Consider the following 27,615-nt stretch of genomic DNA (forward strand, 5'->3'; position numbering starts at 1 on the left):
AAGGGACCTCTTGTTAAACCAAGGGACCAGAGGAGCAGGATAAACCGAGACAGGGACCAGGTATTCCAGACTGTGCACAAGGCGCCCCATTTAGAAATCAAAGCCACAATGAGATATTACCTCACATCCATTAGGACAGCTACTATTTACAACAATAGTAACACAAAATAAGGTGTTGGTAAGGATAGAGAGAGAAGGGGCACCTGGGTGGCTCAGTGGGTTAAAGCCTCTGCCTTCTGCTCAGGTCATGATCCCAGGGTCCTGGGATTGAGCCCTGCATCGGGCTCTCTGCTCAGCGGGGAGCCTGCTTCCTCCTTTCTCTGCCTGCCTCTCTGCCTACTTGTGATCTCTGTATGTCAAATAAATAAATAAAATCTTAAAAAAAAAAAAAAAAAGGATATAGAGAGAAAATGAGCGTCCTTGTGCCCTATTGGTGGGAATATAAAATGGTGCAATCGCTATGAAAAACTCTATGGCCGTTTCTCAAAAGTTAAAAATAGAACTATCCTATCCTCCAGCAATCCCATTTCTCAATCCAATTTCAAAAGAGTTGGAAGTGGGGCTCAAATAGATACTTGCACACCCATGTTCACAGCAACCTTACACACAATAGTCAAAGGCTGAAGCAGCCAGAATATCCACTGGCCAACGAACGAACGGAAAAACAAAATGTGGCACAGAAACACAAGGGAAGGCTGCCCAGCCTTCGAGAGGAAGGAAATGAGGACCCACGCTACAAGATGGATGAACCCTGAGGACATTATACCAGAAATAAGCCAGTTCCAAAAGGACAGATGTTACAGGACTTCCCTGAAATGATGAGGGGGCTAGAGCAGAGCTTCCTGGGGGCTGAGGGAATGGGGCAACTGCTTACAGATACACGGTTTCTGTTTTGGAGGAGGAGAGAGTCCTGGAAATGGATGGTGGTGAGGGTCGCACAGCTCTGAGTGCACTCACTGCCACCGAACCCCACACTTGTTGTGAGGGGGACGCGCAGGCTGACCTGCTAGAAGCACCTCAGGCCATGTCGTGCCTTGTTTATTCCAGAGAGGTGAAGGCTTGGCCCCACGTGCCGATGACCAAGAGGAGGCCCTTCATATAGGGTACACATGCTTTTAACAGAGGTTATTTTTATCTTTCCAAGGAAGAATCTGAAGTAGGCTGTAGCAAACACCCGCACATAAGGGGGAAACAGAGTGACTGGACCCAGGGAGAGGCCAGGGATGCCAACGGAGGCTCACACAGCTGCTGGGGCTGACTCTTCCACTTAGCCCTGAGCTTCCTGGCAGCCAGAGCGAAAATGAAACCTCTCCTGTCAGAGAGGAGGAAGCATGCCAGTTTCCCAAGACAGACAGTGGGTGTTCAGTGACAGATGCTGAAAGAACTGAGGTATTTGGGACTTCATATATGGCGTAAAGCAATGTGGTTACCAAGCTCCTCAGACCCAGTTTCAAAGAGAGGCAGATTTCATATGGCTTCTTCTTATGCTAATCTTTAATTAAAATTAAGCAGTGGTCGGGGGGCCTGGGTGGCTCAGTGGGTTAAGCCTCTGCCTTCGGCTCAAGTCATGATCCCAGAGTCCTGGGATCGAGCCCCGCATCGGGCTCTCTGCTCAGCAGAGAGCCTGCTTCCCCCTCTCTCTCTGCCTGCCTCTCTGCCTACCTATGATCTCTCCCTCTCTCTGTCAAATAAATAAATAAATAAAATCTCTTAAAAAAAAAAAAATTTAAGCAGTGGGCCATGAAAGTACAAGGTGAAGGGATTTCTGGGAAGAGTAAGTTCACACGGTCTCGAAACTGTGCCTTCCAGTGCTCTAATTTGCCGTAAAGATGAGACAGAGGACACAGATGAATAAATGGAACGAGCACCTCCCGTTGACCAGAGGAAGCTGCCCAGGCACCTGCAGCCCAGGAGGATGTGTGTTGTTTGGACGGCAGACGTGGAAGTCTGGCACGGCCTTTTTGTTTTTTTTGTTTTTTTTGGTTTTTTTTTGAAGCAGTTTTGAATTAATCGTTGGCATTTGGAAGTCATTAGAATTTATGGCTCTTCTTGCCGAGTCAGGTCTGGCAATACCGGGTCTGGCTCCTCACACGACCATCTGTGAAGCGGCCGGCAGCTGGCCCCTTGGGACCTGGATGGCCATGGCGCCCCTCCACTTCCCTCACCACTGCTCGCTGCTCCCGTCCATCGGCCACCCTGCCTCAGCTCTCAGTTCGGAGCATAACTTCTTCCAGAGAGAAGCTGAAGACGTGACAGCTCGGGTTAATTGTTCTGACAGACCCCAGAGGCTTAGGTTTTCATGTTGCTGTTTGAGGGAAGAGCCCAGTACGAGGGGAACCCGTTAAAAGGGTCAGAGGGCATTCATGGCTATGAAAATCAAGCCTAACCAGTGTTCTTGGCTTTGTTCAACACATACACTAGAGATTTCTTCTCTCTCCCTCAGGATCAACTCAGCCTATCTGAGCTCCACTCAAGAAACTATGTCACAGTTGGTTCATTTGGAATTAGGTGTCAGAGGCTGCCTATTCTTTGTTTTTTTGAACCACCCCCGTAAAAACCCTAACCCCAATAAAACATTAGACACTAGAAACACTCCCCTGGTTTACCTGATTCTGAGCTATGTACCTGTACCAGAATGGATCTACTCCTATAATTGACATATCAACCCTACCAAGCCCAGCCCTGGGGACAAATGACTGTTTATTAGTTCTTGTGTTCCCAGATGCTCACAACAGTGGGCATGGGATCGTGCTCAGTAAAGACTACCTGAGTTGAACATGTAAAAGAAAGGAATGACTTTCTGTACATCAACATTTATAAGGAGCTGGTTTTTGTTAGTCTGCTCACTGCTAAAGAATCATCAAATCCAAGACCTGTCTTGGGGCAGACCACGGCTTGTTCAGAAGGCAGAAAGTTTTCTGTTGGGTGGGTCCCCGAAGGGAATATGTCCGCTCAAGCTGGAGCTGCCAGGCACAGTGAACCTGAGCCAGTCTGAGAAACAGAAGCAGTGGTAGGCTTGCTGTGCACATAGTCCAAAGGCCTTCCCTGTGCGGTGCAGCAGCTCAGGGCATAACTGCAACCCCCACGACCTTCCAAGGGCCAGCACACGTCCCCCCACCTCTGTTCTGATGGGCACACATCGTGCACCTTGTAAGACAGGTCGAGTAGAGGAAAGAGCTACAGATTCTTTCAGTGGCAACGTAGGCGTTCTGCTAAGAGGCCAGCAGAGATGTCCTGAGGACCTAACATCCCGGCCCCTGTTGTGGCTCCAGGGCTGACACGAGGAGGGCTGTGGTTTTCCTGCATAAGCAGTTTCCTCCAGGCAGCACGCAGCAAGGAAGAAGCCAGAGCAGAATCACGCAACACAGAAAATGAAAAGCCAGGAGAAGCCTGAAAGGTCTGCGAGAAAGAAATGAGGCAGTATCAACGCAGGCTGCACCCCGTGTAACAGGCCCAGGGCCTGCATCTCCTGAAGGCAAGAGGATGCAGAGGAATGGTGCTGTGACAGCTTGAACACACCGCAACATCGCCACTGACGGTCAAACTGCCATCGCGAACTTCCTGGGGGGACCCTGTCATGAGGGCATCTCACCACCCCTGTGAATTCTTGTGGAAAATGTTCACCTCAAATCTAATACCAAGAAAACAACCAGACCGTCCAGACTGAGGACTTTCTGCGGCACCACAAACCTGGCCTCTTCAGAAATGTCAATGTCACGAAGTACAAGAAAGGTGGGGGAACCTGTTCTAGATGAAAGGAGCTTAAAGAGTCGTGGTAACTAAATATAACGTGTGAGCCTTGCCTGGATCCTGGATTAAACAAAAGCAACAAAAGGCATGAATGGTACATTTGGGGGAAATTTGAATACGGACTATATATAACGTTCCATCTGGGTTAAAATTCTCGGGTATGATAAAAGCGCTGTGGTTAAAAAAGAGACGCTCCCCGTTCTTAAGAGGTTTTGCTGATCTATTTAAGGTGAAGCATCATGAGGTCTGCAACTTACTTTCAAATAGCTCCGGAGAAATATTTCCGTGTGAGGGCAAAATCAAATGTGTTGTCACATTAATGACCAGTCAAGCCTAGGCAAAGGGTTCACCGGGGTTCATTCTACCATTTACGTAAGTTTGAAGTTTTTCAAAATAAAAAGTTGAGGGGGAAATAAACACCTTATCGTTCAAGGTCAGAAGGTCTGACGGAACATGGGGGCACTGAGTCTGGATGTGACGTGGGGACCCCAGGGATGACCCATTTCTCAGTGCGGCCATGGGACCTGGAATGCTCTTCTGAGAAAGGGTCACTGCCACACCCAAATCACTCCCCAAGGCCACAGGCACAGGTGAGGGTGGGAGCCACCAGCTACCACCCTGGTTGGGTCCTAACTTTACCAGGAGGGATGGGTTTCTTTTTCCCCAAGAAAACGGAGCTGTATTTTCAGGACTTCTATGTCAGCCACATCTTAAAAGCCTGCATTTGTTTTCATTTTTGCTACTGTCACTTTGCTTTTCCACAACATCACCTCTGACGGCTCTACCCCAGGCTCACTAACCTCTGGTCCAAAGGGCCCTTCTTCTGTGCCTGGTCTCCCATCTCAGCCCAAGGGCCCTATTCAGACAGGCCTTGCCTCAAGCCCTCGAGAGTGAACAGTGACAAGTGCAGAGTAGGTGGTAGGTACTGGTCCCAGACTCTGGGACTCTCACTGTGGCAGGGATGGGAGAATTTCCAAAACTTCCCTTAGAATGGGGTCGATGGGCCTTTGACAGCCAAATGTGGTCGACACAATCCTTTCCCCCAGAACAAAGGTTGGGGTTGTAGGAACACTCGTGAGATCCCATACTTTGTTCCCATTACAGATGAAAATAGGCTTTCACGGGCTGGTCTTGGAAGCAAACACTTCTTTATAATGCTGGCTTTGAGGAATAACATGTCATGAGTTTCAGATAACCAAAAAACCCATCTAACCTGAAGGGACTTGGTGTTTAGAAAATCAAGACTACTTGTATTATAAAAGGAGTTCCTGAATCCCAACATTTATAGGAACGTATTTTTTTTTTTAAAGATTTTTTATTTATTTATCTGACAGAGAGAGATCACAAGCAGGCAGAGAGGTGGGCAGAGAGAGGAGGAAGCAGGCTCCCTGCTGAGCAGAGAGCCCGATGCGGGGCTCGATCCCAGGACTCTAAGATCATGACCTGAGCCGAAGGCAGTGGCTTAACCCACTGAGCCACCCAGGCGCCCCTATAGGAACGCATTTTGAACAAATGTGATGGATCAATCCCTTGCCATTTGCATCTTATACACCAAGTGTCTTTGAGGGGCTGAAAAAAAATCATTGAGTACAATTTGAGGGAAATGTTCCAAAATAACACAAACTAATGTGGGGTAGCGACCTTTCCTGCCTTCAAGCTTGATTACTCTAAGGAAAGTTCCAGAATAAGTTAGATGGACACCTTAGTCACTCTGCCTTGGTGACATTCGCAGACAGGTCTTGTCTGATCAGGCTCAGATCCCAAGGAGAGAGCACACCATCACCTCAAAGAGTCCTCTGGTGAATTCATGTTCAAACCTTCAAAGTCTCCTCTGGGCTTGGTTCTCAGGGATGCCCAACACTGTGAACCTCTTGGGAGAAATTAGGCTGCCCGATTAAAGTAAGGAGAAGGGGAAAACAGGCAACAAAGGGCTCAGCCTAGTCTATCCATTACTCAAGGTGCTGTTTTCAGCTCCATCTAATCTTTCCAACCTACGGACTGGTTCCTCAAAGTTCCAGAATCAGGTTACACATAATCTGATTGTTTTTTAAAAATTTTTTTGCTGGAGAGTAACTGGCTGTCTAGTCCCCTCGCTCCTAACAAAATGCAAATTTTCTCCAGACAGGCTCCTGTTGCCTTTGTAACCGCTTCTCTCCCAACTCTGCAGAAATCGTTTCTGGAGGAGGGAGGGTTGCCTTTCCCTGCCCGACCCCCCTTCTCCTTACTGGGAGTGGCTGTTTGACACTTTGGAACATTTTTCCTGAAGCCATTAAGCCTCATCCACCATGAAGCCAGGAAAATCTGGCTTTAACGTTAAACATATCGCATAGTCACTGCCGTGCCAAAGAGTCAGGTCTCATGTGTAAACTCTTCCTTGGTTGTCCTCCAAAAACGACTCCTAAGGAGGAAATCTCAATCTCAGTGATCCCACCAGCAAACAAGGTATCATATGCTTCCTTTCATCCCTAAGGGGATAACAGCTGAGCATTGCCAGATTCCAGAAAAATAAGAATTTCTCACCTAAAACCAGAGGAGAGCTCAAAATAAGGAACAGAACCCAACACAGGCCGTGCCAAGGTCCTTCGGACTGAGGATTTTGCTCTGTGAGCAACCGCTCTGGATGAGCTCTGCCGTGCCACCAACACAGCAGGGAAGCAGCCGGCCCGGGAGCAACCGCACACGCACGAGCACGCATGCCGCGATGAGCCCGTGCACACACATCTGTGCTCTGCTCTATGGCAGCCCCCAGAATCACTTGGCCTCAAAGCGTTGTTTTCTAAGACAGAGGTCTGCAAGATCTCGATTAGCAATAAACACTCTGCTATGAAGCTAGGCACCGCTGCTCCCTCACCTCCCCCCGTCAGCACTGGAGACCTCCAAGGACTGCAGGAAGCGGGGCCACTAACTGGAGGCACGTTTTGCTGTTTAGGCAGCGGCGCTTAAGAGTGAAGCCATCCGCAGAGCTGCAGGTGCCAGCAACAGCAGCAACTGACTAGCTGTGTGGCCTGGGACAAGTGACTCACCCTCTCTGATCCCTGCTAGCCCAATTTTACAGAGGAGGAGCTCCACGGGGCGTCCTCTCAAATGTTGAGGATTACACACCAAGATGCATGTAAACGCTCGACACTAAGTGAGGGAATTGTGTTACCCGTTACAGCCAGCCTCTCCGAGCTAGAGCTCTTTGCCAAACTGAGGGAAGAGAAGTCCCAAGCTACGATTCCCATCTTTGTCTGTTTAATTCCCTTTATTTTCCAAACTGTGTGACCAGGTTTGAACAGAGCTACTGTTTGAACAGTTTAAGATGCCTTGTGACACTGCTGGGACCTTCCTCCTGCCGGGGACTGGTCAGGGAAATCAAAGCACTTTCTGAATTGCTGAGTTTCATCCTGGGCCCGAGGACAGGATCCAGGAGTTAGCTTACTGCGGGCGTAGACGGGCTCTGACGGGTGGGGGCTTGAAAACAAGAGAAAAATGCTTTCTGATGAAGGGACTAGATGGGACTAACTCCTGCTATCTAGAATGATGATCTGCAAACACACCACAGCAAACTCTATCAAATCCAGCTCAAGAAAACCTTCGCGCTGCTAATGCAGGTTTGCCAATATAGCAACCATAATGAAATGGCTGCTTTTTAATGATTTCCTATAATGGTGTTTATATATGGAAGCTTTTTTCCCTATCGAAGCAGTTTAACTGGAAAATGGCAGAGGAGTACGGAGAGGCAGACGTCCGGTCCTGATGAACACACCTGGGGAAAGCACCCTCCAGCAGCCCTCCTGCGCCCCGCCTCCTTGCTGTCCCTGCACCTGCCTTCCCCAGGGATCGGTAGGTACGGGCCTTCTGCCTCCCGAGCTCTCCTCCTGCCCCTGCTCTTCACCTGTCTCACTCCCGCCTGTCCCCTCAGCTTCCGCTAGATGTGACCTCAGGGATGTCTTCCCCGAGGCTCCTGCCCCGGGGTGTGGCTAGGAGCTGCTGTCTACCTCCTGTCACGGGCCTCATGTCACTGTGGGTCATTTCCCCTTGCTGGTCTGCATCTCCAGAGAACCGTGAGCTCCAAGCTGGTGTTCGCTGCTCCCCGGTATCTAGGTGCCTCCCCTGCGTGGGCGCTGTTGGAACTGGCAGCCAGGACAGCTGACATCCCTGCCCTCATGGAGCCGGCTTTCTAGAATCTCGCAAGGGACTGGTAACAACTAGCAATACTTGGTCTAAGAAAGACACATACAGCACATCACCAGGGAGCGCTAAGCGCTGTGAGGAGAAGCGAACCCAGAAAGGGAGGAGAGTGCCTGGCAGTGAGGGTGAGGGAAGGCCAACGTGATCCACACAGGCCTGGAGGAAGTGGAGGGTCAGTTCAGGGAAGGAGCACTACGGGAAGGAGGAGCAGCTGGTCAGGTGTGAGGGGCCGCATGGAGGCCAGCGTGGCCAGAGCTGGGAGGGAAATGGGGATGGGTGGGGAGGATGTGGCCCGAGGTGGGGGACACCCAGTTCTGTGAGGGCCTACAGTCTGGGGCCAGGAATCGGGGCATCATTCTCGGTGTGAGAGATGGGAGTGTGCGATGACAGCGATCTGAGGGCAGATCCTGTGTCTCACACCCCTGGTCCCTCACCAGCACCCAGCAAGTTGTTGAATCAACGAATCAAGGCCGCCTCTGTGGGCAGAGAACACACACGCAGACATGGGGCAGATGGGATCCCCTCCCTCCAGGAGCTCAGTCTTGTTGGCAGAGACGCTCTCCCTGGCTATAATGAACGTATATTTATAACGGGAAGAAGGATGGAAAGAAAGGATGGGAGATTCATCATTTGGGAAAATGAAGCCAGCTCACAGCCCAGACAGGCAGACACCAGCTCCTGGGTAGACAGCCTGAGCTACTGGGCGCTCTGTCAGGAGTCCCACAGTGAAGATGCCCGGCCCACTGAAATAGGTTCATCCCTCTACTTCCCAACCTTACTTGATTGATAAACTTTATTGGACTGTGGGGAACTTATTTCATAAAATATACGTTCAGAGACATGAATGGAAGGACCGGCATAGACGTATCTCTGCTTGAGTGGGAACTCCTCGGCTGTCTGCACCCGTCCTACCCCCGAGGCTGGAAGGCAGAGCCCAGAAGCCTGGGGCCACTAGGGTTAGAGACTGTGGGGTTGGTATATAGCAGCATGTGGGAGTTGGGCCCGCAACTAGGATGGTCCCTGAGGTTGCGTGTGTTCTAACTCGAGGCCCGAGAGAGGGGTTCAGGTGAGTTCAGAGAGGCAGTTTCAGCCTAAAGCCTAGAGCCTGAGGACCTAGGAGAGGCCCCCACTCCTTACTCCATTCCTGTTGGGATCACATCGGTATCAGTATACAGCTCTCCCTGACTTTGTTGGTCTCAGTGCCCATCCCTCCTGCTGACCCCTTCCTTTCCAGAGCTTTCTCTGGCCCACTGACTTCCCAAACATGGCTCTCTTCCCTTCCTCCTATAGCTCTGGCTGGCCGACTGCTTGAAGGACTTGCGACTGCTTCACTTGTCCATCCCAGCTAATACCTCTGAACACACACTATGTGCCAGGCCCACTGACGGGCTCTGGAGATCTGCTAGTAGATAAACATACTTCTGCCCAGTGGAATTTAGGGGGAGAGTCAGTCGAGCAAAGAGCTAGAAATACATCATTTAAAATTCCAGTGCAATAGAAGAAGGAGACAAAAGGGGTAGTGCCAGAGTGAACACAGGAAGCAGCAGGCTGATGCCCATGAGATGTTTTCAGAGCGGGTGCATTTAAACTGAGACTAAAATGATTGGGGGGGGGGGGGGCCGCATCCCAGCCAGAAGCTCTGCTGGGTCTCCTCCTTGGCCGATTTCCCCGGTTCTCCACATTCCTCACTCGACCACAGCCTCCCACCGCTTTAGTAACTGCACATAACCCAGTGTCTCCTCACTGCTTTTCTTCAGCCTAGACCTCTCCTCTTGGCTTCTCATGGATACCTGCTGCCTTTGGAAGCATCTCCCCCCAGACACCTCGAGATACCTCAAACTTAGGCCCAAATGAAACATAGGCGCTCCACCCTGCACTCCCACTTCCTTCAAGTACAACAAGACAAAACTCGAAGCAAAACCACCTGGCTCTTTTCACTGAGCTCCCATGATGGTGCTCGGCGGTGTCGTCCACCCACTGTGTCATCTAGACACTGAGAGAACATCTCCACATGCACACTTCCTTTTCCCTCTTTCTCTAATCCTCCAGCAGATCTTGCCAACTTTAAATCTTTCTAGAGCTTAACTACCATCGCCCTGAACCTAGCAATAATCATGCCCACTGAGACTTTAGCAATGGTTTCCTAGCTGGCCTTCCCCATTCATTCTTGATACACTGATTCTCTTTATCACAGAATGTTTGATTCAAAATGCAAACCTGACCATCGCATCCCCTTCCCCTACTACTCGAATCTTTCAGTGGTTTCTTGTGCATCTTTGATTAAAGTCAAACTCTCTAACATGGTCTATGAGATCTTGCATGCTCCGGCTCCCACCTACCTCTCCAGCCTGCATCTCACACCTCTGGGCCCTCCACAATCTCTTTCCATCTCCTTGAACGCATCCACTCTTCCCACCCTCCCCTGAATGCATCTCCTCCTTTAACAGGTTAATTCCTATTTACCCTCCAGCTCTCAGCTCAAATGTCACTTCTAGAAGCTCTTCCAGAATCTTAAACTGAATTAAATTCCTTTGATAAATTCATGGTACTATGCTCCTTAATGTTATAGCACTTTCAAAATTAATATAAATGTGTATTATATTTCAAGTCTCTCTCCCCAACAAAAGTTTAGAGTCTAAGAAATTTACACTATGTTTATTCCCCCTTCTCCTAGTCCTTCTATCTTCCCTACATGTGAACATTTCCTAAGATGTGGTGCTCTTCCCTCTCTGACTCCACACCCTTTTGACCACAGAGATCTCCTTACCTCAGAACTTCAAAGCCTTTATCCCCAACCCTAATCTCTCCAAAGATCCGGTTAAGCATCGCCAAGTAGACCTGTGATTTTGCAACATTTTGTGGGTTGACTGCAGCGCACAGCAGAAACATTTCATTTGACAACTTTCTACATACACACATAACTCAACAAATAAGTCTTATGAAGTAATACTGTCATTTCATTTTTTTCCTATTTGATTTCACTTAAAAAATATTTTTCATTTAATCTCAAGACCCACTAACACGTCATGACCTGCAGTTTAAAATACACCAAACCAAGTATTCCCAGATGGACGTTTCTCTACAACCTCAAACACAATATATTTATTTCCCAACTCATTTCTCAACTGAACATCCTTACTGAGACTATGATCGTTCTCTTAGTCACTCAGGATCAACAGGTTAGAGTCATTTTGGATTCCTTCTGAGCCAACAGTTGTTAAAACCAATTGGTTCTTCCACCACAATGTGTAGCCACCCACTCCATCCTTCCCGTTCCTGCCCTCATAGCTCAGATTTTACTGGAACTCGGAACACTACAATAGCCTTTTCAGCTGGTTCCCCATCTCCAGAATGTTCAAATAGAGGTGCTCTAAGTCTGAATCACAAACATCAGGACGGAAAGCTCTTTCACCCCTTTAGTTCCGACACAGTAGCATGTAAGGGATTCAAATAGGTGTGCTTCCATCTACTCACCAAACTCCTTGACTAATTAAATTTTACTTCAGGCTGCCTCTTATTTCTAAAATTCCCATTACAATCCAGAAACCAAACTCTGGCTTTGTGCAGTGGCAGGCAGACTCACCCATGTCAGCAGTGACCATGGTGGATTGGTTTTCGGGGATGGAGACAGAGGTCTCGTCTTGGTCCATGCTTCGAGAGTCTTCATTGACCTCATGTTGACTCTGGCTGAGTTCTGATCGCAGTTCCGAGTACTCATCTTCCTCCCTGAGAAAAAAGGAGAGTCAGCCACCACTGGCAGAGACAGAAGACAAATTCCTAGAGAACATGACTTCTAAAGACAAAAAAGATACTCAGAGAGAAAGCAGATAGATCTACTCCCCCTGCCCACCCTACTCAGCTGTATGGGCTAGGACTCTTTCTAGGCCAAACATTCAGTCATCTCTATGTTCCACATCCACATGTGAAACTGAAAGGTGCTCCTGTGGCCCCATACCTACACATATGATGAACAAGATCCATCTAACAGCCTAGTAGAAATTTTTTTTGCTTTTAAGATTTCCTCAAGAAATTAGTTTCCTTCACCTCCTCAAATTCTGATGTGAGAAAGAACCCAAGACCTGAAAACTGGTGTGAGTACTGAGGCTAGAGTGAGCAAAGTAAACAGGAGCTCGGAGCATTGGAATGTCACATCCCATCACCTGGAGGGTCCCGCTGGTGGGCGTTTTCCTTGGAAGAGGATATAAGAAGGTGTTGGGGCTGGAGCTACTGGAAAACCAGCACCTCACCTGTGCACATCAACCTGGATACTTAGAGAGGTAAATGCCATACCTACTTTCCCTAAAGCAAGTCCGTGGAGTTAGGGGATAGGAAAAGAGGATGGGCGGAGGAGAAAAATGGACATAGCAAGTGAATGCACGCCACTCAGTGGTCTGTTTCCGTCAGTCAGCATTTGTAACAAGAAGTCAACACCTAAATGCTGCCATGTTGTAATGGCACACACATACCCCCGCCCCTTCTCAATCCCTCGACATTTGGTCCCTGAATTAGCTATGGGAATGTTGAAGGGAGCTTACGATTGTAGTATGTCTTTCAAGGCTCATGCATACCTCTTCCTCACACCACCGCCATCACTACACACACACACACACCAGACACGGACATGGAGAGGGCAAAAATCAGCCCCGGTATGTAGCATTGATTTTGCAAGTGAACCAGAGCAGAAAATCGTCAGGGGATTTAATTGAGCCTGTGAAGCCTGTGGATGTCTGAGAAGAAAACCAGGAAGAGAAGTCCTCTTGGCTTGGCATTTGCTTGACGTTGTGGACACCAGCAGGGACGAGAGTCTACAGCCTTGGGTTTGGGGTAGACCAAGATGGTAATGGGTGACCACTGGAACTTGGGGAAGAGGCAACTGCCATTTTAAGCTGTGGAGACACATCTATAAACTAGAGAATGTGAAGAACTCTCCAGAATTCTTCTCTCGAGAAATTTACATCGTCTCAGGGAAGGAATTCCGCTGAGCCCCTGCTTTATAAGGGGTTTTTAATAAAAGCCATCCAGAAATCTGGGGAGGCTTTTAACAGATATTAGGCCCCCAGACATGCAAAATATGAATTAGAATGGGAGCGGTGAAGGCAAAAAATATAGGTTAATGTTCTCTAAGTTAATTATGAGACACCTGCAAAGCTAACAATAATTAGGTTTAGGAATGAAAACAATTAAAAAGTACCTTAAGAGTAGCCTTTTCGGTCTAGAGGGTAATTGTGCCCTGATACATCAGCTCTCTTTTCCATCAGCACTTACAAAATCTGATTTTAGTTAATGGGTGGTTTTGTGTATGATGAATAAATTACCTTTGTTGCATGGCCAATGTAATCAGCTTCAGCTTGGCTGAGATGGTGTTACAGCCAAGAAAGCCAGATAAATGCTGCTGTATCTTTGTATAAATGGCATTTGCAAAATCACTCATAGCCACCTTAAACCTTTCCGGCTCAGCAGGTTCCAAAACACATAGGGCCTGCCAAATCTCGTGCTTTGTAAGGAATTACTTCCAGGGATTACCAGGATGAACTGTATGTAGCAGTGAATTGGGAAGGGCTGGGAGAGGAGAGTGTCGGTTGCAGGGGCCATTCCTCACTGCGGTCAGAGCACAGTTTGAGGGACAATCACACTACCCTAGAAATGTCATCTGAGGCCAAAGACTTTCAGGGTCATGAAATGCAAACTAAGGACCTGTGGTCAAAGTATTCGAGCACCAAAATAAGAACAGGAAAGCAAAGACCAGGTGGGTGCGGTCTTCTAGGAGTCAAATGTGTTCACAACTCATTCGAGCCCAAGAAGCCTGGACACAGGTGGAGCATCTGGGTTGCAGGTAAGTAGTAGTCAGGAAAGACTTTTGGGATGGAGCAGCACTCCAGAGAAGTCCCAGGTGAGTAGACTTTAGATAGGTCATGAGGGTGGAAGGGCAAAAGCAAAGGCTCAGAGGAGCCTCTGAATGTGAATGAGAACAGGAATGGAGAGGAGTAAGTGGTCAATACCACTGAAACCCCATGGGGTGCCCAATGGAAACCTTGAGGCTGGAGGGGCGCTCAGGCCCTCTGAACAGAAGGATGGCATTGAAGGAGGCAAATCATTGGAGTCAGGAGAAACAAAAATAAAATGACAAAGTCTAGGGGCACCTGGGTAGCTCAGTGGGTTAAAGCCTCTGTCTTCAGCTCGGGTCATGATCCCAGAGTCCTGGGATGGAGCCCCGAGCATCAGGCTCTCTGCTCAGCAGGGAGCCTGCTTCCCCTTTTCTCTCTGCCTGACTCTCTGCCTACTTGTGATCTCTCTGTCAAATAAATAAATAAAATCTTTAAAAAAATGACAAAGTCTAGGAATTCAGGGGAAGAAGCATTGCCGAGCTCTCATATGGAATCAGAGAAAATAAGCAGGGGCAAGTGCTGAAGACCTGTTTTCTTGACCCCAAAGGGAAGGGCTGAGCTGAGCACACAGAATTCCTGGCTAAGATGCCTCCTTGTGGTAATCATAGTACTAAAGTACAAAACAACTCATGCAAACCAAGTGTATGGTAATAAAAGGCAGAAACAACCTTGCAAGATCAGGCAGCATTCTGTACCATGAAGGAGGAGGTAGAAAAATGGTTCAACTGAACCCAAATATTAAAATATGTGCATCCCTTTTGTTTCTCCCACTGACTCCGGTTAAAAAATTCATAGAGTTGCATATCCTTATCATCTCCTGAACATCAATACTGGCATCATTCCTAAAAAGAGGTTGGGATCTGGGACTAGGAGAGAACAAAAGCCAATTCTTCCAGGGACTTTTTTTTTTTTTTTTTTAAAGATTGTATTTATTTATTTGACAGAGAGAGAGAGAGATCACAAGCAGGCAGAGAGATGGGCAGAGAGAGAGGGGGAAGCAGGCTCCCCACCAAGCAGAGAGCCTGATGTGGGGCTCGATCCCAGGACCCTGAGACCATGACCTGAGCCGAAGACAGAAGCTGAGCCACCCATGCACCCTCACAGGGCCTTTTGTAAGCAGGACGGTCCATCTGCAATTGCAGTGTGTGTAGACGATGAGAGCGCGGGCTTTTCTCCCTACTGTGTTATCCGGGAGCACCGGTTCACCCAGAGCAATGGAACAAGAAGCCAGAAAGCCTCTATCAGTCCCAGCAGTTTTACAAAAGCAAGAACTTGAGGTGTGTTTTCCAGGCTGCTCTGCGCAGCAGGAGTCACCTGGCAGGTGAAGATGTCTAGCTAACACCACAGCATCGGCATCTCAAAGTGACTTCATCGCCTGCTTCTTTCTGTTGTGTATATGGTAACTCTCGGCAAATGGTAATTTTTTTCTTTGGGGAAAAAAGGATCTCCCCAAAGAATACCAGCTGCTAATGCTGGAGATGAGAAGGAAGAAAACATGAAAAGATCCAAGAAGTGATCATTTTAAGCCAAAAATAACAACAACAACCCAGAAGCTTGATCGAGTGATAAATGTTGGAAATTACACACTATTGTGGCAGTTTCATAATTATGGAATTACAAAGTGCTCAGGTGTTTCTCTTTGGAAGATAAAGAATCATCTCACAGGATTCTGAATGTACCTTATTTCATTCACCTAGAAGCATCTGTGAAGTGCTTCCAAGTGGCTCTTAGAGTGGCAATGGTGCGTACTTGCTATGAGCTTAAACAAAAGAAAAGTGCTCCCAAGGATGCAAGCATCAGATTGTACCCACCACCTATGTGACTAGCAGTGACTCTGACCAGCAGAGATCTTAGGGCTCATCAAAGCTGGGATCAGTACTTTTTTTTTTTTTTTTTGCATATAAGATTATCTATTTATTTGACAGAGAGAGAGCACACAAGCAGGGGTAGCAGCAGGCAGAGTGAGAGAGGGAAGCAGGCTCTCCGCCAAGCATGGAGCCCGACGCAGGGCTCAATCCCAGGACCCTGGGATCATGACCTGAGCCAAAGGCAGAGGCTTAACGAGTGAGCCACCCAGGTGTCCCAATACCTTTAATTTACAAGTAAGACAACTGAAGCTTCAAGAGGCTAGTGATTTGCCCCAAAGCCAGCAACTAGTGAGCGGTACAGCCTCTTTCCTAAATTTAGGACCATGAATCAACAGTCAAATATCGTGATCCAAGGAGAAGGTTTGGTGGTAGTTGTTGATGACAATTTTTAAAGATTTCGTTCTCATAACTGGCCAGGGGTGAAATGATCTTATCCGGAAAGGGAAGTACTTCCAGACCTAAAGCTAAATTACTACGGAATCAGTAATATTTGGTACAAATATTATTTCCTCAGCAATCCCCATGTCTCTTCTGTTTTGGCGTGGACATTCATGCCTTGTCACTGGATTGACCGGTGAACAAGATCCAGATGGACATCTGCCTGCCTTGGCACCTGTCAATTACGTCCAGCTAACCCTGCCGACCTGACCTGCTGGGGGTTTTGCTGAACTACATCCTTCCTGATAAGTAAAGGCAGATGTGCTCTGACATGCCATCATTGTTTTAAAGAACCATGTTTTTTTTAGATGCAATGAGGAACTGTATTCTTTCCAATTCTCTTAGAGGCTCTAAAGCAGGAAATCGGTGTTAAGTCTCAATTCTTCCTGCAATTACACCTCTTTTTCCATCTAGCACAAAGGAAGATGGACTGATCTATGAATCTTCTGGTGAATAATGGGGCAAATGGAAAGGTCAGGCTCATGGGGCAGGTATGAGATTTTAGAGACTGGATTATGTCGGAGTAAATGGGATTTGCATAATTATCTTTGTTGCCAAAGGAGCATTTTGCAGACAGAGCAGCAGAAGGGTGAAGGGCCAGAGTAGAGGGAGGTAACTCTGAGGGGAGAGGTCAGTGCGGCAGGGCTGCAGCCACTTGAGGTAAAGGGAAGGGGAGAGCCCAGGGTAGGAGCCAAGGCTGAAGGTGAATCTCAGTGACAGAAGAAAAGATACAGGGTCCTAGAAGTTCAAGAAAAACACACCAGGAAGGAAGATTTGGAAGTAAATCCTCTAGAAAAGGACCCAAAATAAGAAAAGGTCACTGGATTCTTCAGTTAGGAAGTCACTAGTGATTGTCAAAAAAGCCTCTTCACTCAGGCTGCTGTAATAAGACACTGTAGATGAACTAGCTCAAGCAACAGGATTTTATTTTCTCTCAGTTCTAGACTTTGGTCTGAAGTCCCAAATCAAGGCGGCTGCACGGTCAGTTTCTGGTAAGGGCTTTCTTCCTGGCTTACCAATGGCTGCCCTGTCACTGTATCCTCATGCAGCAGGGAGCGAGTGCGCCCTCGAGCAAGCCCTCTGGTGTCTCTTCTCAGAAGGGCGCCCACTACACCCACCATGCGGTCCCCATCCTCATGACCTCAATGGGACAGAGTTAGCTCCCAAAGGCCCCAGCTCCAAATGCTGTCCTATTCAGGGGTAGGGCTTCCACATATGAATTTTTGAATTTGGAGACACAATTTGGTCCTTAGCAAAAGCAGTGCTGGCAAACTGCTGCACTCAGAAGCCAGATAGCTGTGGGCTAACAACCAAGCAATGAAGCAGAAACATGACCTACTCATGACAGCCAGCAGTGAAACGGTGGTGTTAGGAGAGTAGCTTTTGGGCAAAGAAAATAATCTCCTCAGAGGCGCCCGGGTATCTCAGTCCGTTAAGCATCTATCTTCAGCTCAGGTCATGATCCCAGGGTCCTGGGGTCGAGTCCTGCATCAGGCTATCTGCTCAGCGGGGTGCCTATTTCTCCCTCTGCCTCTGCCCTTTCCCCCGCCCCGCTCATACTCTCTCTTTCTAATATATAAATAAAATCTGAAAAAAAAAAAGGAAAGAATCTCCTTGGGAAACAAAAGTGCTCGTGTTTAATTTGTTTAGAAATCCAACCCCCCATTCCAAAGTGAGCTATTGATGTATTTTTCCATTTCCCCATCCCATTATATAATCTCCCCAAGTCAGATGAGCATTAAAAGAAGCCACTCATGCCATATAGTTAAGTTAAAAAGCCTGCATTACAAAACATTGTTTGCTATGTGATCCAATTTATTTAAAATATTCATGAGTAAAATTTTTTAGGAGGCCATATATACAAAATGTTCAGTGTTTATTCCCAGGAGATGGGATTTAGGATGCATTAGGCAGGGCTCAGGCAGGAACATAAACTACACTGGATATTTCAAGTAGAAGAGATTCAATTTAGGCAGTGCCAATCTTGAGTGACTGTTGGAAGGACCAGAGAAGTGTGGGTGCAGGCCACCGGGAGCTGGGACATTTGCCATCACAGGTGTGGCCCCCTCAAAGGTCAGCAAACTGCCACTCCTTCACACCTGCCCACAGCTCCTGGCTCTGAGGTGCAGGACCTCATGCCCACGAAAGGTCTCTATTCCGTTGCTGCCATCATGGCCTGAGGAACGACGGCTCCCACCTGCCTTCTGCTTTCCAAACCCATTCAAAGGCACCTCACCGGCAGAACCAAAATCATCTCCAAAACCCAGCTAATCTGGGAAGGAGTCCCACGGGTCCAACCTCTCTGACATGTCATAGGCCACCCCCTCTTTGGCTACTCAACAACCACACGCAACCTCTCACACACACTGAAACTTCCAAATGGCAACAGCCATGACCCCAAGCTTCTGTAACCATCCCTCGTTCAAGTGGGAGGGGACTCAACTTCTCACCAAAGTGGGAGACCCCAAGTCCCATCAGTTATTGTCTCCATCGTCAGGCACCCACTGCTCTTTTAGCTCAGTGGCAAATCCTCCTAGATACCAGCTAACCTGACCAATAGATAAGTTTCACCAAAACCAGATCACCTTCTGTAACAGGAGAAATTAAGAAGAGGAAAAAAAAAAAAATTGAATATATACGCAAATAAGCACCAAAATATGCATAGGCTAGCCATCTTTTCTACAACTGGCCCTTAAGGCTATGGTTGGTGTTGCTAACTCTCTTCTTTCACTCGGAAGTCCCTATTTCTTTTGTGTTTGACCAGCATCTTAGTTGGTTAGAGTTCTTCACCGAGTGAAATAATTAGCAATCTTTATTCCTGAGGGACCTAGCCATGAGTGTATACACCTGGCACCCCCTACCTGGGATGAGATTGCTTACAGAGTCTCCAAGCAAAGTAAGACTAGCTTTATCAGACAGGGAGGGGGAGTGCTTCTGCAGGATGGGGGTTTGTAGGCTCTAAGTATTTCAATTCATAGAAACCTACCCGGGTGTCTCGATTCAAATTCTCACCATTTCTTCTTTTCCTATCAATGCTTCATCTTCATCTAAGAGATCTGATGTGGCTGGGATTTCAACTTACATTGGAGTTCAGCCCCCTGTAGTGTCTGATTCTTGGCTGCCTTAGCCCTGTGGCTACAGGATATGAAAGAGTGTGTTCTAGGGTGGCCACAGAAGGTTCCCATTCTGATAGCAACTTGAGATGAAAGTTTACAACTATGAGATTATTTTTTACTTAAGCAATGTAGTGTTGCTTACATATGGATAAATCATAGCTTACATACACTATTCCCATACTAATGATTTTTCAGCACTTCCAATAAATTCCTAACTCGGGCCCAAGCCAAAGTGACAAGAAACTCTGTCAGGACCAGCATTGTGCCTGACTAGTGTGACTCTCCATTCTCTACATCCTGGATCTTTGAGGGCCTTAGGGAGTTCCTCCGAGGTACCTGGCTCCCGCTTCACTCAGTCTAGCAAGCATCTCAGGACCTGAGGGCAAACCAGGTTCCTGGAGTGCAGGGGGCAGGAGACACCCCTTAGCCGAGGAGCTCAGGGGAAGCTCATTTACATAATGAAAACTGGCAGAATTTAATGTGACATCTGCACAGGCACATTAAATAAGAGGCACCAATAAATGTTTACAGTCAAGAAGCTCACTATATTTTAACACGAAGCTGTTTGGCCATTATACTTAATTTAAACATCCTGAAGTTGAGTTTTCCAGGTGATGTGTGATGCTTTTGTTCACAACTCACTTAGTCCATTTACCCTCACCTTCTCAAGTGTTGCAAGGTGCAACATGTTTTAATGGAAATTACAAATTTGCCAGTGTACTCTGTCAGCCTCCTTTAAATCTGCCATAATCATTTCTTTGGTCTGAAAATTCTCCTCTGCTCATGCGTTTCTAACCCACAATCAACTCTGAAGACCGGGATACAATTTAAAGGCCTTGAGGTTCTAAATTGGAATTGGGATTTCTTGTGTGGCTCCAGTCAGTGCAAAGTTTTCCATGATTTTACCCGGAAAAACCAGAGGCGCATCAGTACCCTCATCAGATAGCCCTGTCATTACTCTCTCAGACTTGGAACAAAACCACCCGAAGTTTCTTCTAACCCGGGACTTCTGGGAGGGAGAGTTTAAAGTAGTGGTCTCTACAAATGCCCTGACTGCGGCTTGGACAGACATTCAGTGGGCAAACCCTCTTTCTCCATAAAGGTGGAAGACAACCATTTGCTTTCCTCAGGGCTGTTCTCTGAGGACAGGCAGGGAGATGAAAGCTCTTGTCCTTGGCTAAGTGGCTCAAAGCGAACCCCCTTCTCTGCACAGCAGGGCAGACACACCCATTCAGAACTGCATGCAGGAGCCTTAGGGGTTAAGTGATTGTTAAGGAAGGCAGGACCCCCAGGAGTCACTTTCATGGAAAGAATATTAAGTAAAAGCAGAGAGACCGTGGGTTCTAACTCCACCTCTATCCTCTAACTAGAACTTCAAAGTAATCCCTTAATATAGTTTTTTAAGATTTTATTTATTTATTTGACAGGCAGAGATCACAAGTAGGCAGAGAGACAGGCAGAGAGAGAGGAAGGGAAGCAGGCTCCCCACTGAGCAGAGAGCCCAATTTGGGGCTCAATCCCAGGACCCTGGGATCAGGACCTAAGCCAAAGGCAGAGGCTTTAACCACTCAGCCACCCAGGCACCCCAAAACCCTTAATATTTTTAAGCCCCAGACTTTGTGCCAGTAAAACGATGTATCCAATCTTGTTCCCCACCTGAGTTTGCAAGAGGCCACATCCATGTTGGTAAATCAACTTCAGGTGAGCTCAAGATGTTAGATTATCTAGAAGCAGACATACTCCTTAGTCCTAAGCCACATTGATAGATCTCTCAAAATTCCCAAGGGAGGCACACAGTTTGCACATTGAGTAGATTCGAGAGGTGACAGGGATACTGGGAGGGAGATGAAGCGGCGCCCTTCAGAACTCGCTAAACAATCATTTCACCCACTTGCAATTCCACACTCTTATCGGTAAAGGGAGGATTACAACTCCCACCCTGGCTGCCTTCCAGGGGAGCCCTCGTGAGGATCCAGAAGAGAACAGAATAGTGGAGGGGAAAGGGCATGGTTAACAAGGTGAAGAGACAGGAGTAGATATCAACTGTAAAAGTCTTAGCCGCAAATAAAACATCATCGTTACCCATAGGGACCACTTCAGCTCCAAGAGCCAGCTTGGAGCCCAGAGGGGCAGAGAGAAAGCCGCGTCTGGGAGCTCATTACCTGATGGTGGTGCCTTGCAAACGGTCTATCTTCTTATTGAGCTCAGCAATGATGCTGTGGAGTTCCGTGATGCGCTCCTCGTACCGAAGCGTCGTCCGCTCCTGGACGTCCTCATGTTCTCTCATGAGGTGGGACTGCTCACACTGGGATCAAGAGAACAACAGAAGTGCCAATGAGTGGATGTGCCAATGGGTGAGTGATGCTAGATTTTATGGTCTCGAACCACCACAACCTCAACGTTGAGCATTCTCCAAATAAACGCAGACCCGCCCATTGGCCCGGAATCCCAGAAGCCACAAGAGCAGCTGAATTTTAGAAGGCATCTCCCGCCTGCCCCACCCCCTCGGCTCCCACCCCTGTGGACAAAGTCTTTGCCTTTGTAGCATTCATTCTGTCTTTGGGAGAAAGCCTGTCTGCCATTACTCACAATCTCTGTGGCATTATCCAAGTCTCTTGCTTTTCCCTCACCAAGAAGTAGGCAAGTGTTCAAGCTGGATCCATCAGTTACCTTCTTTTGGGAACGTGAATCTTGAGTGAACGGACTTAAGATTGCCTGGAGTTCGCTCACTTGACTGAGGGGACTGAAAAGACTGTCCTTTCGTTCCCGACATCTATACCCCAGAGCTTCCCCGCCATGTTTCCTCATGGCTGTTTAGTTCTCTTTGTACCAATGCATTCCTTTTGTTTTTTAATTTTTATTTTTTTAATGAAAATTAATGTATTTTTAGTTCATCCCCTTTTTGTTGACATTGCTGGGGTATGTTTCAGCCACTTTTCAACCAAATAATCCTAAGTGGTATGACAACATTTCTTATCTGGCTGGTGTATCTGTAGACTTCATTCTTTCCAATATCCTTTTCTACCAGACTGTGAACTCTGGGAAGGCAAAAACAAGGTGTTTTCATGATTGAGCCCAGACACCTGGCAAACGGCTTGCTTCACTGTGGGTGATCTAGTAGTGTTATGGAATGAATCAATGGCAATATATCACACCGTCAAGGAGACCACTTTGCAGAAACAATGACAGGAGAAACCGAGGCGCTTCCCTTGCTCAGCATTTGATGGTCTCAGAGGCAGCAGATGCTAGAAAAACATTTTCATAGCTAGTTTAAATCCTAGGGAACCTGCTCATCTCCTTCACTTCTCTGGTCCCTCCTCAATGCCCCACCAGTCACTGTGCCTTGAGTCTCATTTGCATAACAATAAAACTCATCAGTGATGGAACAAGGGATCCAACTTCTATCCCTGTCTACTGCATTCAGCCTTGATTAATTTCCTGTCCAGCAGAGGAATTTTAATTTCATTTTAGTGAGGTTTTCCTAATGCCAAGAGTCATACGTACTTGCCAACTTTGCATTTTCAGGGCTGGTAGCAGCCGGGCAAGGGTAAGACTTCTCACCCACCAGGTCCAACGTCCTCCTCCCACCCTAAATCTGTTGCTTCCTATGGTGGCATAACCCAGAAGCTACGGGACAAATGCCTTCTGAGATGAGCACAACACCACACTAAGCCCCACTTCCTATTGACAGATGTATGCAGCAAGTAAGTCTGCGCAATATGGTGGTACAGGTCACGGCGGAGACCACACCTACAAACCACCTTGATGTGTATTAAGTAACGTCCTGGGGGTTGCTCAGAACTCCAGGAACAAGACTGGAGGCAAGGAGGTGGTGGAGACTGTGTCCCAGACCTTCCTGAGCTGGCTGCTTTCAGAGAGACAGTGGTGGCAACTTCTGTTCTGAGGGACAACCTGCAACATCAGATAACCTCCCCTTGAGGTCGAACAGAACTGGAAGTATGTGGCAACTGAGGCAAGGATAAAGTCACATCTACAAGGAAGCTTTCCTAAACAGATCAAAACCCTAACAGGCCACAGATACTCTTTCCATGAAGTTATGCCTTTTCATCCATGATCCATCATATTTTACAGGGAACAACACAAGCCCACAAAATGACAATGTGTCAGAGACAGTATGTGTCAATCAGTGTAAAAGGTTCATATTTCTCTGGAGCATACTCACAGCTGAATACTGTTTCTCTGCATTCCTGCAAAATATCTATGAGCTTTTGCTATTACGCTTTATTCCCACCTTCAAAGAGTGTGTGTGTGTGTGTGTGTGTGTGTGCACGCGTGCGTGCACAAGCATGTGTGTGCAGTATGTACATGTGTCAGTGTAGCTGGCACTCTTATGAAGACCACCAGTTTTAGATCTTAAAATAATTATAAGATACTGCCCAGCCTGACCTGAATCTCATTTATGCTGCGACTCCTACTACACTGCACTCTTGTTGGCTCCTCCTCTTTGGTTTTCCATATTCAGCTCTCTAAGGCTACAGATCACTGTGAAATGGGGCGCCTGCATGGCTCACTCGGTTAAGCATCTGCCTTCAGCTCAGGTCATGATCCCAGGGCCCTGGGATCGAGTCTTGCATTGCGATCTTTGCTCGGTGTAGAACCTGCTTCTCCCTCTGCCTGCTGTTCCCCCTGCTTGTGCTCTGACAAATAAATAAAATCTTTAATTAAAAAAAAAAAGCCACTGTGAAATGCTTCCCTTTACATACTCAACAGCTCTCACTCTCCTTTCTTTTTTTTTTTAAATTTGTATTTATTTGAGAGAGAAAGCGTGTGAATAAGCACCAGCAGGGGGAGAGGCAAAGGGAGAAGCAGACTCCCCACTGAGCTGGGAGCCCAACTGGGGCTTGATTCCAGGACACAGGGATCACAGCCTAAGCAGAAGGCAGATGCTTAACTGACTGAGCCACTCAGGTGCCCCTCTCACTCTCCTTTAATTCCCCACTTACAGTTCCTCCTTCATAGTCTTTAGAAGTCAACAGTCCACCACCACCACCACCAAGGCAGACCAGAAACTACAAAATTCATGTTAAAATGGAGGTATGCCAATATTCACACAAGAAAATGGCACACAATCTACTACTGATAATCACCAAGACAACTCCAGACACCCCTGGTGACTCTTGAGGGCTGCCTAACAGGTAAGATCCAGGCTGCGGGTGGGGGAGGGATGCCCAGGTTTGCCGGGAGAGCAGATGGCCGATGCCCAGATAACGAGAGCGTGCTATCTGGTACTGTACCACCTTCGCCCCTGCCTGTAACTGGGAAGTCTGCCTGGAGGGTATGAGTATGAACAAGAGACAACAGGAAGCCTGATGATTCAGACAGAACAGCACTTGTAGCTAAAAGGAGACAAAAGACTCATAATGTATATTTGGAACTAGGGGTTCATTTGGGAGTAGCAACAAGACTCTATCGGAGGAAGAAAAGTTCTTAGCTGAAGGCAAAGATATCTGGTTTATGTTCCTATATTTTTTCCATAAGTATGGTTTCTTAAAATAGTGGAAAGCCTCTATAATTTAATTCTTCCTAAAAATAATAGATACAGCTTGATTTCCCATAACATTTAAGAAACGAGGCTGAGTGCTACAGAGTGGGGATCACTAGGACATGTCCTCCGAAGGGAAATGCAGTCACAGCTTCCAGGTGGAATTCTCTGCTGGAGAATAAGAAACGTGGACAGAAATGGGGGGTGGGGGGAGGAGAGATGGTAGAATGGTACCCTGGGGATCCTTCACACAGTGAAAAGAGAACACTGGAAAATAATTATCGAAATGCCCAGCCTCAAGGAGAATGGATGGCTTAGGAAGATATTGCCCAAGGCTCATTCATACAAATCAACATCCCCTTGAGGTATCACATTGAACACTTTACCCATTCTGCACACACTGGTGGGACCCAGACAAAGATAGGTTGAAGCCCGGAGCTCCACGCTGCAGGGTGGGGCGGGGCGGGGCGGGGTGAAGGAACGGGGCAGGAGAAAACAAGCCATTACCTGCTGGAGCCCCAAGAACCCAACAGAACACCCTTGTTCAACAGCTCCCACTGAACTGCACAAGACCAACCCCGGGAAAGGGGCACCTCAGTGCAGGAAAAGTGGGAGACGAGTGGCGGGACCCAGGACAGACAGAGCCATTCTGTGCGTGATCGGTGCGTTCCTGCGCCGGCCAGCTCCCGCAGCCGCAGGACTGTCCGTTCTAGTCTTGCCCAATTTTATGAGCACACTCCGGTATGGTGACTGACCCACGCCTCTCACCACCCTGAGTTTTCATGACCGGTGAGAGCCTTGTTTAGCCTGGGAGGGCATGTGGTTTTGAGTGTTCTGTCTCCTAGGGGCACAGGCTAGGTCAGGCTAGATACTGCACCTCCATCTACGAGTTGCCCCTGGGCACGCATTCCCGTAAAGCCTCAATCCGGATGGTACTACAACAATGACAGCTAAACAGGATAAAGGAGTAGGACTTCTAGATTACTCCTTCAGGCTTGCACACATTTCTTGACTTTTAAGTTACAAGTTGAGGTACCTTATATACACATTAAAAAGCGATAGATGGGGGCAGCTGGGTGGCTCAGTGGGTTAAAGCCTCTGCCTTCGGCTCAGGTCATGATCTCAGGGTCCTAGGATCGAGCCCCGCATCGGGATCTCTGCTTAGCGGGGTGCCTGCTTCCCTTCCTCTCTGCCTGCCTCTCTGCCTATTTGTGATCTCTGTCAAATCAATCAATCAATCAATCTTTATTTAAAAAAAAAAAAGGCGATAGATGTCCACTCTTCACATAATTCATTAACCCTTCCTGCAATGGTGTTCGTTTCTCTCTGGTACACACAGGGGTCTCTGGCAGGACCATCATGTAGGGCGTGTGCCTCGTAAGCATCAGCACACCCCGATAGACAACAGGGATATTCCTCAAGACTCTGGTTCACCTCCATCCATGCACAGTGGGAGATGATGTTTTCTCTCCCCTCCTTGAAGCTAGATATGGCCATGTGACTTATTTCAGCCAATGAGGTATGAGTGAAGTTATGTCACTTATGCCTAGAAGCCTTTAAGGCTCCTTTGCTACATTCCCTTCCCTGGCCATGGCTGCTGGCAATGTTCCAGACAGCAGAAGCCCCATCAGCTTAGGAGGCTGGTAGAGGACAATTCGTGACACTTTCCTGCCAGCCCTACCGAGCTCCTAGCAAGAAACAAGAAATAAATCTCTGATACGTTAAGCCGCTGAGGTGGTTTGGGGGTTATTTATTTGGGCATATTCTGATGATACAACCATTTTACAGATGAAAACAAAATGTAAAGTGACTGATTTGTTATATCCTAGGCAACAAGCAGAACTCTCTGAAAAACCGTCTGATTCGTGTTTACACCATCAAAGGTAGAAGCTGTTGTAGCCACCATCTTCTCCCCCAACTCCCTCCCAGCTCCTTGACCTGTGGGCTTGTCCCCATGCGATTTGCCTTAAGATCTCCAAGGACAGCAGGGTCACCCTCCTTGGTCTCCTTCCCTGACCCACCTCCAGTAAACTCCAGGAAACACAAATATTATGCCTTCCCATACCAGGTAAATGTAGGAAACCCAGACAACGCTCTCCTCAGCCCCTTGGAGAACGGAAATATAAAAGTAGACACAAGGGGTTTTAAGACAGGGAATTCTAGGTCCCTCTGGTACCCATCAAGCCAGCTTTAGCTGCCAAAGTCAATTATTCGGCGACAACTTTCTTAACAGGGAGGAGTAGCTTCTTCCAGCAAAACTTACAAGTGAGGGATGAATTTCTTCTCCTCACCATACCGAAATACCCCCAAAATTTCAGCTGAACAAAATAAGAAATGGTCTCAAACAACACGCTGCCACTTTTTTCCTCTTATCGCAAGGAATCGCATCCAGGGCTCTCCCTTCTCCCAGCCTATATTCAGTTTTTGACTGATCCTATATTTTAGCAAAGAAAGCAAGCCTGTGGTTGCAGCGTCTTGCCTGCCATGAATTTCTGGAGGTCAGAATCACTAGGATTTCTCCCACAACTACAAACAGTCAATGTGAAAGGCAAAGAAAAAAAGACTGGGATCGGATAGGAGGAAATTTTTTTTTCCTGACTTTCGTCTGGGACTTAATGTATACTAGGAGCATTTTCCCTAGTTTTCAGCTATCATGATGAGGAAGCAACTTTAAAATCTATATAAATACCTATGTCTAGCCACATAAATCGATGAAATTGCCTGTATGCAAAAATGTGTAATAAAAACAAGCGGTATCATTCCAGCCACCAAGAATATCTCCACTCTTGGTGCAATCCTAGGATGAAGTCATGAGTCAGCCTCGAGACAGACCAGTCTGAGAACTTGAGCTCTTGTTGGAAAAACCCTGTGCAAAGTGGCAA

The 27,615-nt window shown here is 47.4% G+C and overlaps 1 protein-coding gene across 5 annotated transcripts in view; it reads right to left on the bottom strand.

The window, feature by feature from the left end:
• The window catches only part of MCC (MCC regulator of WNT signaling pathway), a 425,078-nt gene that overhangs the window by 76,844 nt on the left and 320,619 nt on the right, over positions 1–27,615 (bottom strand). For all 5 annotated transcript variants that reach the window (XM_047730871.1, XM_047730872.1, XM_047730874.1 and 2 more), the window contains 2 exons: positions 21,393–21,535; positions 11,507–11,649 (listed from right to left, as the gene is read on the bottom strand). In XM_047730871.1, the coding sequence (XP_047586827.1) occupies positions 11,507–11,649; positions 21,393–21,535 (286 nt within the window). The remainder of the gene's footprint in view (positions 1–11,506; positions 11,650–21,392; positions 21,536–27,615) is intronic.

The sequence above is a fragment of the Lutra lutra genome, chromosome 5, assembly GCF_902655055.1.
Source record: "Lutra lutra chromosome 5, mLutLut1.2, whole genome shotgun sequence".
In the NCBI taxonomy this organism is placed as follows: Eukaryota; Metazoa; Chordata; class Mammalia; order Carnivora; family Mustelidae; genus Lutra; species Lutra lutra.